Consider the following 20,345-nt stretch of genomic DNA (forward strand, 5'->3'; position numbering starts at 1 on the left):
GGATTGGAAACAGTCTCTCAGTCTCTCATTGGCCTCATCGGTCCACACTTTCACAGACTTCTTCTGTGCCAGCTGTCTTCTCACCCTGGGTGTGTATTCAGGGAGCAGATGTACGAGGTTGTGATCAGAGCGTCCAAGCGGGGGGAGGGGGGCGGAGGTGTATGCGTCCTTCACATTAGCATACAGTAGGTCCAGCGTCTTGTTCTCCCTGGTGTGGCACTTCACGTACTGGACGAAAGTAGGGAGAGTCTGCGCTGATATGAAACATGGGAATTTAAGTAGAGAATTTGATGCTTTACATGTACCTAAAATTTTCCTAGCAGGAGTTTTCTGGAAAAGAAAAAAAACATTAAATTAAATTAGGGAAGCTTTTTTTTTTTGTCATGCCTCTGAACAAGATCAGTCAGAATGTTGTGTTTTTTGTGTTTAACAATTTAATAGATTCAAACCATTTCTGGAGTTTTGTTGCTTTATTATTTGCTCTTACAACATCTTTACGTGGTTTTTAATTTGAAATGGTTATAAGGAAAGCATGTTCTGAGCTTCTATATTTTGCAGCCTCTGCTCCAAAGGAAAAAATATTGGATGCAGACAGATCTGTTGTCCAAAGATTCCATCCCAAAGATAAGGATTATTGCCAGTCTTTTAAGTGGAAATCATGTTTAACATGTTTAACAGGTATCAGAATAATGTGGTGCAGTGATTCTGACATTTAGTTTGACTTACATTTCATTGATATGCATTTTTTTTCCATATCAAGCCTGCAACACAAACAAAAAAACTTGTTAGTGACATTTTAAGCACTTTGTAATGTTGTATTTCCTCTCAGCACTGAAGAAACCAGCCAATGATGATGTGTTTCAGATGTGATATTGTTCACTGCTGGGGACAGGCCAGGATTTCAGACAGACCACCCCATTACCAACGTTTACATTATTGTGTTGGAAAAGATGTGGTCTTGAAAGCAGTTCATCTTGTTCTTAAGGCATAATTAACCTTTCTGTACTAATGCTGTCATCATAGATGTGTAAATGACCTTTGATACAACTCTATACCATCCTAAGGCCTTGTTTTGGACTTGTTGCTGATGATCGTCTGGATGGTCCTTTTTGTCCCAGGTATGGAGCATGGGGGATTTTAGGACCTCTGTATGATGGTCCATCTTCTATATTTCAGAGCCCAGTGAAATTAGTATATATTCTGGAAGCTTTAAATGACATTTGTGAATATAATTTGGTGCCAAAGTGTTTGGAAAATGTTTCCCACAGTAATGTCTTACCATGTGGTTGTATGACTTATTAATGAATGAAGGTTTCTGTATGCAGTGCTATCTGAGGGATTTGAGCCCAGGGGTTCAGTTTAAGGTTTGTGCTGTTTCATGCTTTAAGACCAGTCATACATCTGTGACTGGCACATATTTGATAGCATTAGAATCTAAAAACAAGAGTGAATACAACAACAGGGGAGTATAGGAATTTGGTACATTTTTGGGGCACTGTCCATATAGAAGCACAGTCCTTACACCTCATTGTAAAAGTGACTAATGAGAGTTTACAATAATGTATAATACAACACCAGTAATTAAAGGTGGGAAATAATCAACTAAACATACATTTCTTTCATTTTTGTTCTAAGTTACATAAGTGTTGTAAGTTAAGTTGGATTACATTTGTTCATAAATGTAATATAAATGAAAAACAGACCAAGTTTTATTAGAAATCAACGTGCTTATTCTCATCATTCTAAATATTTCAAACATTTCTTGCAACTGTATTTCCTGGATAAGAGCATAATCCTTAAAGTGATTGAAGTAATTGTAGCATATTGGAATTAAAATGCCTGTGATATATAAAAACAGTTGCTGCAATGTAGCTGAAAAATACAGCATATCTATGACAGACAGGTAAACAGGTTCTGGGGGTGTACCTATTCTATTCTATTCTATTCTACAGTCATTTAGCAGACGCTTATATCCAAAGCGACTTACATTTGAGAGTAAGAACAACACAAGCATGAATTCAAACAAGATGGGACATCATACCTCTTTGTAGTTTGGTCACACTGTGACGCTGACTAGTACAAAGATTCGACATAGAGGACAATGCAGGGCACAATACAGCCGCCCTTGTTTACAAATAGCCCCCATGACTGTAATACCTATAGCTAATCATTAGCTATCTTCAGATTCTGGCTCAGTCAACTCCAACTGAATCATAGGACGTTTGAATTGGTTATCTGCTGTCATTTATTTCCTCTTATGGTGCTGGGTCAAACTGAAAATTTGTTTACAGCTGACAGTCAATTTGTTCCTTAAAATCAAGTATATAAATGAAACCACTCTGCCAAAATTCACCGGCAAAGACATTTAACCTTATAATCAGATGCAGGCCGACAACATTACAATGGATTTGCTTTGCAATCGTGGCTGGTGCATTGTAACGTTGCGCGTCTGTTCCAGACAGCGTTGTCCGGACAGACAGAATGGTGAGGTAACATAAACACAGACAAGAGACATAACACTTCATTCACAAAAGCTCTGCTCCATCACAACTATTTGGGTCAGTCACTTGACCATTATTGTCTCTTTTCAGTGCAGCGCTGAGCAAAAGCATACCAGACCCAACTCAGACTGCTTTTCATGATGCTATTTCCCACAAGTCAAGCCAAGTGGGGTAGTGAGAGTTATATAGTTATGTAAACAATGTATTTGAGATATTTTTTAAACGTTAAAGCACAAATTTGTGTTATATTTGATATGATTATAACTGAAAATTATTATCCTGACTCAACAGCAACAAACCAAACAATACATTTACTTTAATGCATTTATTGGCATCACTGCAAATCAGAAACTGGAAATAGTAACAATTCTGCTTCAGATAATCCAGCTGTTAGTCTAAAAGTGTAAGGTACAGGGTTACTTTGAATATGATTGCAGCTTTTTTAACTATGTGAAATCCAATTAAAACAGCTCATTGTCAGATCAAACATCTTTGGAGGGCAAGAAAGAGTGATTTAGAGTAAGACCCTCAACAGTTGGTCTGGAAGAACACCAGGACCGCCAGATACTTGCACTGAACCTGTCAGACCTTCTGCTTTGAGAAGATTCAGGCATCATTTAACAGCTGACAGGATGCTAAGATCGTACAGCACAGCACCTGAAAACAAGCACAGTTCAATGATTTCTTATGGCTTTTCTTTCTTTCGTTGGTGATGAATTTCATATAGTGTTGTTCTGTAACACAAAATTATTTTTGCAGGTCTACCTATATCTTCGAGGGCAACCATGATGCCCAACGATATATTCCTGGGCATAGCAGAACCGTCTGCAGAGTCCTCTATACCCACAGGTCCAGTACTGCATCTCTGGATCCTTTTCTGCAGATGGAAATGAGTAAAAATAACAAACTTATTCCTAACAGTCCCAATAAATAATGACTTTCACACACAATAGACACTTTCATTTAATAGAATAAGTTTAAAAAAAAAACTCAAAGAAAACGAACACGTGGTTTTATAATTAGTCTTAGAAACAGCTCTACATGATGACAGTGCAGTTTGAGCATTTGCCGTGTCAATGATTTGTTTAATTTGAAATAGATGTATTCATTGCTTACCCTCCCCAGCTGCAAACATCAAGAGAATCACAAGGAGAACCAAGCTCAGTCCCTTCATTTTTGGGGCACCAATAAGCTGTCAGACACTGCTGCTGACAGGCTGTAGCTGCATTTATACAGCATTTCAAGCATGGGGGGGAGGAGTCCGTTGTTCTCTGTCCAAATCACAATAACAAAGTTATGCTGAATGATGAGAGCGGGGCTGGTGGTCAGTACTGTCAGTTTACTCAGCTTAGTTAACCTGCATCCTCTTGAGATTGGTTTTAGATATTTTACAGGGAACTGCTCTGTAAGTTTCTGCACTCAGTGAGAAAAACAATGGTTTATTATTCGACATATTCTGTGATTTGATGATAGAAATTCTCTGTGCACTTCACCATTACAGAAATAAAAATAAAATAAGGTAAGTTGTCTTGTATTGTACTTACATACACCCCTATGACTGAAAGTGAACACTAACCACAAGGAGCTCTGAAACAAGTCTAGCAATAACTGCATTTACAGCTGAAGCCCTGTATGTTTTAACAACACGAGCAGTACAATTCTGTCTGTCCTGCTGTGTTTTTAGGGTGGTCCTCTGTTCATCCAGTCCTCTTCCCTCATCTGAAAATGGCAGTAGTTCATGTGTTATTGCTGATGCTGTGAAACTACAATCACACAAAACGTGCTGCCCCTGTGACGGAGGGAAGGATTGTTAACAAAACAATAACAAGGCATGAACACATGGACATGTACTTGTACAGCTTGCCCCCTAGTTCTTACATAAAGATGTTTGTTTGACTGTTCATTCTCTTTCACATTCTCATGCACTGATAGTTGAAAACTTTGGAGCCAAAATGTCATTTATCAATTTGAAGTCTGAGAAATTTTTTTTTTTTTTTTTTTTTAAGTAACTTATTCCTTAGAACTGATGAAAATGACAACCCAATCAGAATTTTAGTGGTCGGTATAACTTTTGTTAAGACAGCGGTATTGTTGCTGCCTGAGATCTAATAACCTCACACTACTAATTCTTAAGAAAAGTTTAACTGATGAGAAAGATACTGAAAAATAAAGCTATTGTCCTCGTGCTCTAATCCACTACAAAAATATATTACCTGGTAAAGACTGACTAACCTACATAAACTGCGGATGGAAAATAGCTCCAAGTCTCAAAAAATTATTGTGAACAGTCTGTGTAGCTTGCTTGTAGAACTTCTTTCTTCACTGTAATACCACTTTCTGCGACACGGAGGCGATATATTCTTTTTGCTCTGGGTTTTATTAAGGCGAAGAAATTCAGTTCATTTGCGCATGCGCAACCTGCACAACTGCGATTAGCAACGACAAGTCTGGACCTGACTGCGCTATCATTCGAAGATGGCGGACCTCCTAGGGTCAATCTTAAACTCGATGGAAAAGCCTCCCACAGTCGGCGACCAGGAAAGCCGACGAAAGGCTAGAGGTACACCACAAATTGTCAAACTAAGGAGGCGTTTTATGTTAGAATGAAACTGTGAAAGTAAATATTATGTGAAATTAAGATGTAAGTACATAAAAGGATAAGCGAGCCAAATCTTTCTTGAGCTATGATTGGCCAGTGAAGCTTTCAAGTAAGCACAGTTTGCTCGAGTCTGGCACCGCCTCATAAAAATCGTGCAGTCTCTGCGTGTGAAGAAAACCTGCTGCAGAGTAGATGGACCACAGACAGCAGCTTTGAAACAAACCTGCCAGCAGAACTCCGTAAACAACCAGCGCAGCTTTCCCTTGTGTCCGGAGTGTTATCAAAACATACGATACCTATAAGCATTAAATGCCTACCTCTGTGTGCCAATTCTTTGTGACTTATTCCTCCTGAAATATCAGTTCCAGCCATGTTTCAGCTCACCTTTCTCCCTTTCAATAAATTAATACAAATTACCCGTCGACATTAGCACAGGTTATGCATTTGAATGAATAATTGTAGATACAGTAGACATATGTAGAGTTATGTAATATTTGCACCATTTCCAGTCTTAAGTTGAGTTCGAAGTGCTAATTTTTAAGTTACTCAAAGACTTCTTTAATCTTTTCAGAGTGAAAAACAATAACTGTGTCACCGTTAGGCTGCATTAATATTGGATGTAAATGTATTTTATGCTGTAAACTATAACAATCCAGTGGTTCCAGTAAACCATTTGATATTTTGAGAACTTTATATTTCCTGTTTGTAGATGGAATTAAGGAAATGTGTTTCTCAAAAGGACTATACAAACCTGGCAATGATTTATGTGCACTTAACTCTATAAAACATGTTTTAAAATAAAATATCAGACATTGCCGCCCTTCAATAAAGAAAAATATAATGCAAGTCTCGATATTTGAGGCTCTGCCCCTGAATGATCTGGGATTATTATTTTTCAGATTACAGAAATTCAGTCTCTCTTGAGCTTATTGTGGCTCAATCTTCAAATTCACGTAGGCCTGTGGGAGCCGAAATTTTCAATATGTTGTTTACAGTGAGACCTTTTACATACTATGAGAAATAAACCCTGTGGAAAAAAATCTGTTTCTTTAAGAGCAAGCTGCAAGACTTAAGAAGATGGAAGAGGAGGAGAAACGAAAGAAAGCAGAGTTCAGGAAAAAGGTGAGGGGTTAAACACAACATGTAATTCACAGTGAAATGAATTGAAAAGTAAAACTCTTATGATTGTCCTTTCTGTTGGTATTTATCATTGTTACGTTCAGATGGAGAAAGAGGTGTCAGATTTTATTCAAGACAGTTCACAACAGAAAAGAAAATACAAACCTATGGGGAAGATTGAAAGGAGTATATTGTAAGTACGAATTATTTCATTAAAAGAGAAAACAGTCCTACCTCCACTTACCCATGCTGCATTAAATGTTAATTTCTTCTATCCAAGGCATGATGTTGCAGAAGTAGCTGGCCTGACCTCTTTTTCATTTGGGGAGGATGAGGAGAGTCGTTATGTCATGCTTTTCAAGAAGGTACCAGCACTTTGTTGTATTAAATTGTGTTATGAGGTTTATCTAGTGACGAGCTGATTGTAGTTAAATGTAATTGTTAATCCCTGTGTGCTATGACAGGAGTTTGCCCCATCTGATGAAGAGCTAGAAGCCTATCGCAAAGGTGAAGAGTGGGATCCTCAGCTGGCAGAACAACGCCGCAAATTTAAAGTAGGACTGGATGCTAGTTGTTGTCATTGAAATGTTTGGTTTTTTTTTTAGATTTATGCATAACAACTTTATTACAATTATTTTATCTCCTATCAGTATTCTAAATGTGTTGTTCTCTATTTTATAGAACATTTTATTTATATAGAGTCAATCTAGTTAATTCAACCAATAATCAGACTTTATAATTAAATGACTTTTTGAGGACGAGATCAATAAATCAAAAACCTTAATCAGCAATGTTATGAGAGAGGCTATGTTCAGATCCATGGATCAAATTTTACACAAAACAACACAAACACTCAGCACAATACAGATGTTTTCATTATGCTCTAGCCATTCAGCAGTCTTCTACATCCCAGTCAAAGAGGAACCGTGATGGAACACTCGGTTATTAAACTGCACAAGTTTGCATAAGTTGATTTTTAGAGAATGGTTGAGCTCAACTAGCCTAACTGATCCTGTTTCTTTTCGCTCTGATGTTGATTTTGTTCTCAAGTCTTAAGGATTGTGGTGAACTCTGTATTTGTTGTTGTAAAATCTGTCAGTAGAACCTGATAGTGATTTTTTTTTTTAATCAAATGCTTAAATATAAGGTAGCTGGATTTCTTTTCCCAGTCCCTCCTCACATCCAAATAAAATTCTTCAGTTCGGACTGGCTGTGCGTTTTAGGTTTAGAAACTGTTGCTGGATTATTCATTATTTTTAGACTTGAACTGTCTGTGTCAAGTTTGACAACAAGAGACCTCTGATTAGTTGTTCAGAGTAGAATTGCAAACTTGACATTAACATGTCCTCTCATTTATCACCTTCATTTCTTCATTTCAAATATTTTCATAGCAATGTGGTCATGTAGATAAAAGTAACTGATGACCAGCTTATCACAACTGAAAAGCACAAAGCACTCTGAATCATTTTTAATCTATGCAGCTTCCTGATTTTTATTATTGTATAACAATCATGTTACTGTCCCCTTACACTCTGCCAGATTATATATTTCACACGTGTACATTTTATGTCCTGGCCAGGAGCTAAAAGTTGCTTTTGTGATGGGTTCAAGTGGAGTTTCTTTTTTCTCCTGATTCTGGTGATGTTAGGAGACAAAGCAGGGAAGTCTCTCATTGTTAATGGCTCTTCAAGTCGGTTTGGTCTACAAGAGCCCTTAACTGATGTCTGAGACCACCTCTTCTAGTAAATCTGACCCTTAAGCTTATTAGAACTGAAGAAACCTTTCAGATAAGAGGATCAAGAAGATTTATACAGCACTTTTCAAGGCACTGAAAGCACTTTACATTGAACCCATTTTTCATTCACTCCTCACTCATTTTTGCTGATTGTGAGTATGCAGGGCAGCTGTGTAGCCACTGGGGCAGATTGACAGAAACCTGTCAGTCAATCCGTTCCAACGGCCTCTCCGACCACCATCGAACATTCATAGACATACACCGGGAGGCAAGTAGCATGAAGTGTTATGCCCAATGCCAAAATGACAGAGTTACTGGGGGAGCAGATTTGAACCTGTAACCTTCCGATCTTTGGACAACCAACTCTACCACCTGCTTTCCTCCAGAATGGTCTAAATGTGAAAATATTTGTGGCCTTATCATTGCAATTAAAGAATATTTAAAAGATCAAAGTAGAAGAATATAAAAAAGAGGAGCAACATAGACATAAGATTTAAGTGCCAAGGAAACCCATCACATTCACATTGAAGTTTATTGATCTCTAACAATGACATCATAGAGATGGAGGTCAGATATTTCTTTGACTTTCTCTCAGGGTCTCTATTTTTCCCTCTTGCTCATCACTGCAGGAACAGGCTGCACTGGAAGAAGCGGCATCCAGTCAGACAGAGAAGATGCAAGCATGTCCCAACTCCAACTACAGAGACAAATACAGTCATTTGATTGGCACCTCAGCTGCTAAAGATGCAGCACATACACTGGAGGCCAACAGGGCTTATGGCTGTGGTGAGTGGACAAGCCTTCCCACAGAAACTGAATGACATTACCTCGATTCATCCTCTTCATTAACAGCGGTGGTCATTTTGTGTTTTTCTTTGTGTCTTCAGTGCCAGTGGCAAACAAAAGGGACACCCGCTCCATAGAGGAAGCCATGAATGAAATCAGAGCAAAGAAACGGCAAAAGCGTGAGGATGACACAGTGGCACAGGGCAGCAGCTCTTGAGTCTCCGCTGGTTTTGCTTTGTCTGTGGTTGTGTGTGAGCACATTAGTGTGTCTGTCTGCAGTCTCATTCATTCTATGATGCAATATCCTGTACCTCAGATATTTAAAATTTGAACTTGTATGACAGGCTTTAAATCTTGTATTTGTACAAGACTGTGATCTGAAATCCTGTTCAGAGGAGGATACTCAGGTTTGTCTGATCCAGGCGATGGGTTATTATTGGTGTTTAACATTTACCTGTGACTTTCCAAGAATCTCACACAGAATGATGTACAATTATGGTATAAAAACGTATTCTGGTATTGATGTAATGTGACTTGATACCATCACACATCATTTTTAAATGAAAACATTTTGCAGTTCTTTAAATTTTTTATGCAAATTTGTCTTTATTGTATGAAGTGGATGTTTTATTATTAAAGGTTTGACCCCTGGCTATGTGGGATGACGTTTTTAAGTCCAGATTTTAAAATACTTTAGCTGAAAAGACCCTATGACAGTGTTACAAAAATATTCTGGAGTTTCTGAAGTGAGATAGAAATGTTGCCAGCTTTCCTTTTCTTTTTCTTAGGTTTGGCCTGTTTTATACCTTTTGAATCTGGATGCATGCCATGTCCATCATCGGAGGAAGCCTGTCGTAGAATATACACGTGATCACATCTGGGATTTTTCTTTGTAACTCTGCATTTGCACTGACTAAACTGTCTTTCACAAATGTTTGTTTTCTTCAAAGCCATGCAATGGCTTACGAAAGGCATCGTGCTATTACAAGTATAAGTACCAGATTCCTTTTTGCACGTTTTCTTCCATTTCTTCATTTGTCATAGTCAAATGTTCAACCAAGCAAGAAGTAAATTTGCATCGTGTCTGTTTTAAAGTGGTTGCACTGTTTTCTCCCCATGCGTGTCAATAAATGGAGATTAGTAATAGGGCTTTGTCTTTGTGTGGCCTTTATGTCAGTTTAAGTTCTTGTTTCATTACAATAATATATACATATAGCAGCCACTTTCTTTTATGAAGATAACTGTTGACAAAATGTCATGAGGCTGATGTGAAATTCCAGACATGTGGTTTACTGTCACTAAGAACTAGTTGACAGTTTACATTTTATACTTTGTCACATTTCATTTGATTAATTTGCTAGAAAATTAATGCAGTTTTTTTCCAAACACAATACACTACTTGCTTATACTAGTTACAGAAATTTTCAGTCCATCTCTTGTGCAATTTGGCACGTCAACCTTTTTTTTCCCCCCATGTTTCCTCAAAAAGGACTTCTTGTCAGCCACTCATCAAATTTGTTAAAGACAAACTATACTAACATTCTAAGATTTTTGAAACCTAAAAAACTGTTTTATGCCCACCTAATTGGGTAATCTTTGACATTTTCCACTAAAGAAAAACCTTTCACAAGATTACCCAAATGTCCTGCCCCTTGGGAACTAAAATATGCACAGGAATGACAGATGGCTCAATACTTACCTTACTGGAGATGGTTTTAGAAAGACCCAAACTTGTCTCAACTGACACTGTAAAGGAGGCCAGGCACAGCTTGGACACATCACCAGTGCTTCATAGGACTAACATTATGGAGTAATGTTACCTCCGCACGGTAACTCTAGCCAAGTAGGTTAAAATCAAAACGTTTTCAACTATTTCACTAACCAGACATTTTCCTCCTACTACTGTACAATTCAGAAATCATTGTTCCATCATAAACGTCAAGCCTCTTTGATCCAGACATACCAAAACAAGCCCAAACCATGATACTATCCTCACCATGTGAGACCACTCCTGGAAAGGTTAAATATTATTTTGAATTCCCTCTATTTGTACACAGTCTATTTGACTAAACTAAATCTAAACCTAAACCTATTTTTGATGGACTATTTTAAGTACATTTATCTAGTTCTTATATAGTATTATCATTAGACCTAATAAAAGATTTCTTCCTGTTAGGCTGCTTGTGCTTAAATAAACTATCTTCTGTCATCACTTCATGTCTCCTGAAGAAGGCGCCATAGATCAACCAACGCAAAAAATTTGATTTTTTTTTTTTTTTTTTTTTTTTTTTGTAAATCCTTGTTTCACACTGTCCTGCAGTTTCTGCCCTGCAGAACCACATATTTATAGCGCACTGGAGAATACGTTACGCACATGTAAAAAAATGAAGTCCTTGTTTTTGTTCTTTTCCATCATTTGGTGTGCAGCTGCGGACCTTAAACCCCGGAAAGGTAAGAGCAGAACCTGCTGATGCTTATTCTGTCTTGGTCAAAACTAATGAAGCTTTAATCATGGAAAGAGAAAAATAAGAAGAAGAAGAAAAGGAGCGTGTGTGTTAAATCAGACGACGACACAACTTTACGCACGTTTAATCCCGCAGTTTCTCTCAAACACAGCCTCAGTGTGTTGTTGGAAGCGTTTTTGTGCCCCAAGCTGTCACAGAAGTATATATATATTTATAAACAAAGAAAAAATAGTCATAATTTCTCTTCGTTTTGGGAAGAAAATGTTTTTGTGCCATTTGCAGATTATCGTGTATTTTCTTTACCTATTTTTACTGGAAAGTAATACTTACAGCTCTATTCTTTGACACCCAGGCTCCGGGGTGGTTTGTACTTTCAAAGACAAGACATACAGCCCAGGAGACAGCTGGCATCCCTATTTAGAGCCTTTTGGATTCATGTTCTGCATGCGCTGTGTCTGCACAGAGGTACTTTTTTGCGTTAACAATCTAAAGGAATATTACACCAGATTTTCTAACTGCGGAATTCTGACTTGCTGAGTGCATGTAAACCCTGATATTGCTCCCTTTTAGACAGGCCATGTGAAATGTAACACAATCAAGTGTCCTTCCCTGCCATGTGAAAACCCAGTAGCTGAACCTCAGCGGTGTTGTCCAAGATGCACAGGTAGGCTGCCTTTCTGTAAACACCTTATCAACTAAGCTTTACAGAAAGAGGAACAGACTTTACATCCCCCTCTTCTGTGTGATATGTCCTCCACAGATGAACCTAGGGTCCCTGCAGGACTGAGAGCCTCAGTGAAATCCTGCAGGTATAATGGAAGTATTTTTCAGTCAGGGGAGACCTTCACTAAGCACGACCTCTTCCCATCAAAGCAAAGCAATCAGTGTGTTATGTGCACATGCTCTGTAAGTTGCACCCAGTTTACTTGCTTTTGTTTTTAGACTAACTGCTTTATCATTATTCTGACTTGGAGTGATCATATGCTGCTTTTCAGACCAAAGTCATTTTGTGTTTTGTGGTCAGAAGACCATAAAATACAATGAAAAGAAGAAAAGTAAAACAAACAGTGTTCAGATCCTTGCCAGTTGGAACTGTTGAGTATAAATATTTGACAATCTCTCTTTTTACTGAGAATTGTTAATCTGAAACATGAATAAGCATGACAACCATGGCATGAAATCTGCAGAAAACCATTGAGAGGTTTTTAACCACTTAACCATGTAGACTTCACTGAATAAAAAGCTCAAAGTACTTAACTCAATGTTTTCATAACAATTTGTAGACATTTTTAGGCTGCCTGATGAGCAAAACTGATGTAGTCACCATATAAAGGCTATTTGTGCAGCATAAAGTGTGAAATCTTATGTTCAACTGTAAATGTGTGAATTGTGTTGCATTTTTTTCGGTGCAAATGCTGTTTTTACCACACATAAGAAGTCTGTTAAGTTAAATCTGCTAATGTTCTTGGAAAAAAAGAGAACTGCTTTGTTCAATTTAATTTTGTTTTTAAGATCACTGTTGAAAACATCTCGCTTTGGTTTGTGTGTTGGCTTTGCTTCATTTAAATCAGCAGAGGAAAGCATAAGGAGTCAGACATGAAGCCAAAACTGAACTTGAGTTGTTCTTTACAAGGAAACCAGATGTGAGAAGCTAATAAATCTCAAATGAGACAATACATTTCAATAAACTTGAGAAAACTGTTTCTAATTTATATTGTGGTGCATTGCATGTGATGTTAATCACATTGCTGTATCTCTTTCAGTTGTAAATTGTTTTATTGTTACAGCTAAAAGCACAAATCAGTGCACATATCTGACACCAACAATGAAAAATAGTGGAGTTATAATAGCTTACTGCTTGGTTTTGCTATGTATTACTATGCTACCTTGATTTATTTTTTTTCTTTGGGCTCGAGGGCAGTGATTCTCCCTTTCTTTTCACAGAATGGAAACATTTTCTGTGCTCTAAAAACATGCCAACCTATCATCTGTTCCTCACCAGTTTCCCTCCCAGATACCTGCTGTTTGGTGTGTAAAGGTAGTCAAAATTCTACTGGATAAAATGCTTTTTTCTGTTTCCAACCTGGAATAGTATTTTTTTAAGAATTCGAGATGTAAAATGGGCTGATTAATCTGATTCATATATATATATATATATATATATATATATATATATATATATATCCTGGTCTGAATGAATATTAGTATGATAAAATATGTTTTATGTTGGTCCCATCAGTACTGTTAATCCTCAAACTTGGTTTTGATGTGTTTTTTTTTTTTTTGCAGATCATAGCGCTAGTGGGTCTTCGTCAAACGAGGATGGAAATCTGCAGCTGAACAGAGGCGTTGTAAGTTTTATCTATTTTTTTTTTACAGATTTTTAAAACAATACTACTGTATGTTAGACTCTGCTTTGCATGTAAAAGTTCTCTATATTTGAAAATAGTTTTGAATGCAGTGCACAGCTGCCAAGAGGTATTTTCATTATTCAGCTGTATCTTAATTACAAAATTCAGGTTCAAGTCTCACTGGCAAGAGACAGATAACAAGTGAATCAGTTAGTTTTCTAATGGAATCCTTTGGGTCATCTACTCAAATTCACATTATTCAGATGAGTCATGAAATGTTCATTTTGCTGTGATCATAAAAGACTACAGCTTCAAAAGTAACTTGAAGATATGTGAACCATTTCCCTAACAGCTGCACTTGTTTGCTGTGGTGTTGTATTTTGAGTGGGGTGAAAAATGTGAGATGTCGGTGGTGTTTCAGATCCTGTAGCCAGAATAGGAACTTTTGGATTTAGGATATGGCGTGAGGCTCCATGAGCTATCACTCATGGAAAAGCAAGTAAAGCCAATAGCTGCACAGATGAAAAGTAACTGTGTTTTATCGTATCTGTATTCACAACAGAGGCATTCGGTTGACCAGTGTTCTGGAGAGCAGAGCAGGGCGAGGTCAGACCGTGCCACAACACCCAGGGTCAAACTTTCTCCCAGGGGCCTTAGCCTCAGCAAACTTAACCTCAAAGGGGCTTCGGAGACCACTGTGAAGATTTTGTTGCAGAGGATATACCAAAGAGGTAAGAGTTTTGTCCAAATAGATAATTTATAGGTATGTGATTTTATGGACAGCTTCCTTACAAATTTATGATTGTTTCTGAATGTAGCACAATCCTCAGATGTTTTCCGTTTCTCTCAGTCTGTTTATACAATGGTAAGACATACTCTCATGGAGACATGTGGCATCCAGTTTTGGGGAAGGTCCTGGAATGCATCTTGTGCACTTGTACTGATGGCCTCCAGGACTGCAAACGCATCACATGTCCAAGCCAGTATCCATGCCAGCATCCTATTAAATCAGCAGGAAAATGCTGCAAGAGTTGTCCAGGTAGTCAAGCACAATGCGTCACATGATAAGCGTTCACGCTGATATGATGCTAATTAGCTTTAAACACAATCCACTCAATTTTTTTTCTCTTTGTTTCTTTTTCTACAGAGAGTAAAGCTGAAAATAACCAGACCCAGTGCTATCTTGGTTATAAAAATAACCTCTTGGTGTATAAAGTGGAATCCTCTTTGAAAGTTGATTCACCTAAATCAGTTAGGGCCATTGCAGTTGAAAGACAAAGTACCGCCGAGGTTGAAGTGCAAGTATGGAACATCATAGACGGTAGTGAAGATACTTCTCAGTTGTATCACATTACATTTTTTAGCATTTTAGGAAATGTTGTTTCAGTTTCTGGCTGAGATTTAGATGAGAAGTTTAGTATTACTCATGTAGAGGGTCTTCCTAAAACTAATGTGCAATTTAATGTACTCTTCTGAATTTTGTCAACAATGAGGAGTAGCTGTCTATATCTATAAAAAGCATTGACTTAATATAGATGTGTTCTTCATTTATACAGGCGTTTTACAAATAATGGAGATTGGGGATGTTCAAAGAAAAGACATTATGGACCATCCAGAAAATTACACACTGCTCACGACACTTGATGAAGGTTTGTTCTTGACTTATTACACAATGTCTTTATAAACACATGGGTGACAAATGAAAGGAGAATAAATGGTTACTTATCAGCATGTAATGCTTTACATTGGTTTGTGGGTGACAATTTTGCAGCATTTAGCTGGAAACATTATAGATTTTTGTCGTCCGAAGTGGCTGAGGGTTATGAATTTAATGTCCACCAACGCTAGCACGAAACATTAAGTCTTATTACAATGTAAAATGTTGGATAATGTAAATATCACCTGCTTTTAGTTGTTGTGAAGTTAGCTAAGATAATTTGTTGTAAAGTTGGTCACTTCTAGTCATCCTGATTGTTTTTTTGTGGCTTCATCATTTAGCTTCAGGAGTTGCTAAAGAACAACTTAATATTTAATCCTTCTTAAGGGAGTAATTAGATCCAAACCTTACCATCCAAACTCTAGGGATTCAGAATTTGGGTTTCATTTATCACCTCTCGTGTTTAAATTCTGGAGTTTTTTTTTTTTATGGTTTTTGCTTGTGTTTGTATGTGTTTATGTGTGTTTATGTGTGAGATTCACATTAATGGAAGTCCATTTTTCAGATACATGGAGAAAATTTAAAGAGGAAGGAGAAAATCTTAGTAAAGCTCCTCAGACCACAGTTTGTGAAGACGGCATTCGGGAGATAGTGACTTTCCTAAATCCCAAGCACACAGAGGGCCTATGTTCCCCCTAATCATGACTCGTAATATCAGTATTTTCATTAACTATATGGCTTACATACATAATCAGTTGATACATGTTGCACTTGGATTTTATTTGTACGAGAGGGAAACTCTTATTCATGATGTTCTTTCTTATCACTTATTTGAGACAGTAATATCCAACAGGTTTTAATCATATCTTATTTCTGAATGATTAGGGTACACAATATGGGGCACAGTCATGTTGTTGGTTAACTTTACTTGTAATAATTTAAATGTTATTTGATTTGATGGATTATGTTGGAAGTTCTTAAATAAATGAAGGAGTATATGTTGCAATGTTGAAAAAGAAAACAGAATCCAATGATTTGCAAATCTCATAAACCCATATTTTATTTGTTGTAGAAAACATAATGCACAAAATATAAATTGATAAAAGTGAGACATTTTACTATTTCGTGGAAAATATGAACTTGTCTAAAATTTGATGGGTGTAACAATTCTCAAAAAAGTTGGGAGAGGGCCATGTTCGTCAGTGTAGGATCTCCTCGTCTTTTAACAACAGTCTGGAAGCATCTGTGTACTGAAAAGAGGAGTGTTGCACCTCAAGTCCTGGGTCATGCTTATCTTATTGAGCGTTTCATGATGTGCCAAATGTTTTCAGTTAATGAAATTGCTGCAGGCATGCTTATCCAGCTCCTGGATTCTTGTATTATGAAGAAATGTAATAGATGGCAGTAAGTGGTTTTGCATTGTCTTGCTGAAATACATAAGGTCTTCTCTAGAAAAAAGTTTCTATGTCGTAAACCTGTTTTCAGTATTGATGGTACCAGATGTGCAAGTTGTCAGTTCCTTTGGCACTAATGGACCCCCATACCATCAGAGATGGAGATTTTGAGTGCTGAAAACAAGCCGTATGGTCTTTTTTCTGTTTAGTCTGGGGTGGCGCCTATGATTTCCAAACAAAATTTCTAAATTTCAATTGAGCTGACCGTACAACAGTTTTCCACTTTGCCTCGGTCCAACAAGATTTGACATTTAAATGAGATTTGACCCACAGAACATGACAGTGTTTCTGGATCATGTTCACATATGGCTTCTCCTTTGCTTGTTTGAGCTTGAACCTGCATGCAAGAACGGCATGGTGGACAGTTATTTCTGGAAGTGTTTCCAATTCTATGCAGTGATGACCAAACCACACACACAGATTTTTAGATAATTTTTTTCTCCAAATTTCTGACCAACAAATCTGAGACTCTACCTCTTGAAGGTGCTCTTTTTCTACCCAATCATGTCCGTGACCTATTAACCTTATTATTTACATGTTCTTCCAGCTGCTTCTTTTCCTTTTTACTTTTCCAGCCCTTGGTGCCTCCACCCCAACTTTTTTAGAAATGTTGCTGCCATCAAATTCAACAAAATACAACATTTTTTTTAGGAATATTTGATAGATTTTGTATGTTCTGTTGTGAAATAATATTTATTTCTAAGATTTAAAAATCATTCTGTTCTTTTTTATTTACATTTTACACACAGCATCCCAAGTCTTTTAGAACTGGGGTTATACACTGCCTGGCCAAAAAAAAAAAAAAAAAAAACAACTTGCCACCTGGTTTCCACTTAGCAAATAGGTACGAGCCTATAATAATTGGATAATTACTACATGGAGCATAAAGATTGGTCTGATGAGTCCAGAGTTATGCAGGATCAGGGCAAGAAGAGAGGCAGATGAAATGATGCACCAATCATCATGCCTAGTGGCCACTGTACAAGCCTGCGGGGGCAGTCTATGATCTGGGGTTGCTGCAGTTGGTCAGGTCTAGGTTCAGCAACATTATGTGTCCAGAGAATGAGGTCACCTGAATATACTGAACGACCAGGTTATTCTATCAATGGATTTTGTCTTTCCTGATGGCACGGGCATATTCCAAGATGACAATGCCATGGATTCATTGGGCTCAAATTATGAAAGAGTGGTTCAGCGAGCATGAAACATCATTTTCACACATGGATTGCCACAGAATCCAGACCTTAACCCCGTTCAGAATCTTTGGGATGTGTTGGAGAAGATTTTGCGCAGTGGTCGGACTCTTCCATCGTCAATACAAGATGTTGGTGAAAAACTGGACAACACTGGATGGAAATAAATTTTGAGACATTGCAGGAGCTTATTGAAACAATGTCACAGCGTTGCTGTAGTCAACGCTAAAGGTGGTTTAATGATTGTGACTTTTTTTTTGGTAAAGACTTTTTTTTTTGGCCAGGCCGTGTATTTGAGTAGTGGGGACTGTGTAGACTATAATATCTTTGTGTATGTTATTTCAGTAATAGACAACACTAAGTGTATCAGTACCCCTTTGGACAAGTATATGAAAGTTAAATGTATTTTTTAATTTGCTGGGGCCACATAATGTTCAGAATGTAAACTTTTTTTTTTATTGGATGTTATGGGCGTGAAGATAATTATTGTAAATAGAAGCTTGCTGGCTCTTGTATGATTTATGTGTTAATACATTTGATTATTTTTCTTTTTTTTTATTAAGTAGCAAGTAGCAGCAAGGGAATATACATAGCATTTTCACAACTGTGTAGTGGATTGCTAGAACAGCCTTTCTAAATCCTTCTTTATTATGTCAAATATAGACCTACTGTTGCTATTTTTGCAGCTGAAATAAATTTGGTTTATGTTCATAGCCTGATATTATACAGCTTCACATACTTTGAGTGATTGTATTTTACAGTGGACTCGGTTGATCTGACTTAATGAACTATGTACTTCTGCTCACCGCTATGAAAAACTATAAAATGCTCCCTGGTGTTTCACACCATTAAAATGCTGTGTTTGGTGGATTTTGTTTTTTGGCTCATATGTGCGTATTCAACATGAACATCAATCACAAATACTACTACAGTTGAAATATGTACTCTGAACAATGTATGCCTCAGTGCTTGAATGTGGTTTTGTGAATGATTTGCTCATTCATCACTGATCTGGATACCAGTTACAGGAGAGCAGCTCTAACACCGGCAACGCCTGAAGGCTTCCATTAAATAAAACTCCGGAAGTCTGGATAAACTGAATTACCGCTGGAGATGAAACGTTACTGGAGACACGGAAATCAAAAGCAGAAGTTAAAGAAAACTACATCATACACAAAACTTCCACACACAACATCATCAGATCACTTTCATACAGCTTTATTCTATTATTCTATTTTTCTCTCCCTAAAAGGTTAACGAGTGAAATTTATTCTGGTACAAAGTGCTTTAAAATTATATTTAATTTTTATCTAATTTATATATATATTTTCTTACAAGCATCATATATTCAGGATGGAGGATTGGAGCTAAATATAGTTTCAGGTCTTTTTTTTGCTGGTATATTAGATATTTTTATATTTTTATATTATTATATATTATTATTTACATTATTATTATAAATATTATTATATTTTTGGTGCCATCAAGCATTTTTTTTAAAGCTAAATCCAATCAATTGGAGCACACTGTAAAGTATAAAGTTGAGGGATGATAAATTCCTGCATGAAACCGTCTATTATAAATATATTGTACAGCAGAAGTTTAATAGTGGTCATACACATATAATCACGCTTCAAGCCACGGGAAAAAAAATCAAGTTAAAGCAAGTACAGTATTCATTGCCACAAAAAAGCTACAAAATACTTCCATGCTGTTAATGTTGTTCAGAGTGATGGAAAAATTGTTTGACTCACTGTCAGATAGACTGTCAGCAAGTTTTCTGCTATAGGAGCAGCTTTAAACTTGCCATGAAATGGCCACCAGAGTGCTACATATTTACATGTATTCTTGTAAAAACAAAAGTAAAGTTATAGAGGAAGCCCCCCTTCCCAAAAAGCCCAGTCTACGCTGACTGGTCAGTTTTACTGGCATTAACAGATACCACCCACTAATCCTACATTGGCTTTGCTGAGGTATTCTCCCCTGGGTGCATAATGAATCATCAACTTCTTTCTGTTGTTTTCAACTACAGAAAAAAAAAACTTTAAAAAAGAGTACACGGGAACATGGACAAAGAAACTTATTTTTAATCTTATCTGTGCAAAATACTAATAGGTGACAATTAATGTAAGTCAAATAATTTGTAATGGGAGAGTGGTGCTAGATTCCCTGTTTGTGGGAATAGATGGTTCCACTGAGGAGCAGCTGTCAGTGAACATGCCAGTAGGTTGTGATAACATGCAGTTTTATTAAAAACAGATGTAAAAGGAGTCCAAGGTAAAAGTCTTTTGCAATATGGGGCTTAGTAGGGTGGTGCAGTCCTGGTGAGACCAGGTAGAAGGGCGGGTGCCCAGATGCAGACAGTTCCCTAACCAAACAGCCTTTGTCCATCTAGAATAGACCGTCTCTGAAGGCACAGATCTAAATGCATTGCAAACAAACCAGCCAAAATCTATAAGCAAACCAAAGCAAAATAAATTAAACC

The 20,345-nt window shown here is 37.2% G+C and overlaps 2 protein-coding genes across 3 annotated transcripts; both read left to right on the top strand.

Moving 5' to 3' along the window:
• Positions 1-4,930: 4,930 nt before the first annotated feature.
• spag7 (sperm associated antigen 7) lies at positions 4,931-9,883 on the top strand. Its single transcript, XM_042008997.1, has 7 exons — positions 4,931-5,061; positions 6,155-6,222; positions 6,324-6,412; positions 6,500-6,584; positions 6,684-6,773; positions 8,584-8,740; positions 8,842-9,883. Exons 1-7 carry the CDS (start codon positions 4,977-4,979, stop codon positions 8,955-8,957), a joined length of 690 nt encoding a protein of 229 aa, XP_041864931.1. The 5' UTR covers positions 4,931-4,976; the 3' UTR covers positions 8,958-9,883.
• Positions 9,884-11,079: 1,196 nt separating this feature from the next.
• chrdl2 (chordin-like 2) lies at positions 11,080-18,728 on the top strand. Of its 2 annotated transcripts, XM_042009308.1 has the most exons (12): positions 11,080-11,191; positions 11,558-11,670; positions 11,776-11,869; positions 11,966-12,111; positions 13,150-13,243; positions 13,495-13,556; positions 14,119-14,287; positions 14,407-14,595; positions 14,704-14,877; positions 15,113-15,205; positions 15,779-15,945; positions 16,002-18,728. In XM_042009308.1, the coding sequence occupies exons 1-11, from the start codon at positions 11,125-11,127 to the stop codon at positions 15,910-15,912; spliced, it is 1,335 nt and encodes a 444-aa protein (XP_041865242.1). In that variant the 5' UTR covers positions 11,080-11,124; the 3' UTR covers positions 15,913-15,945; positions 16,002-18,728. The 2 variants fall into 2 exon arrangements, with proteins under 2 accessions (XP_041865242.1, XP_041865241.1); XM_042009307.1 differs by having other exon boundaries at positions 15,779-18,728.
• The last annotated feature ends 1,617 nt before the right edge of the window (positions 18,729-20,345 follow it).

This window comes from Melanotaenia boesemani, chromosome 15 (genome assembly GCF_017639745.1).
Source record: "Melanotaenia boesemani isolate fMelBoe1 chromosome 15, fMelBoe1.pri, whole genome shotgun sequence".
Lineage (NCBI taxonomy): Eukaryota > Metazoa > Chordata > Actinopteri > Atheriniformes > Melanotaeniidae > Melanotaenia > Melanotaenia boesemani.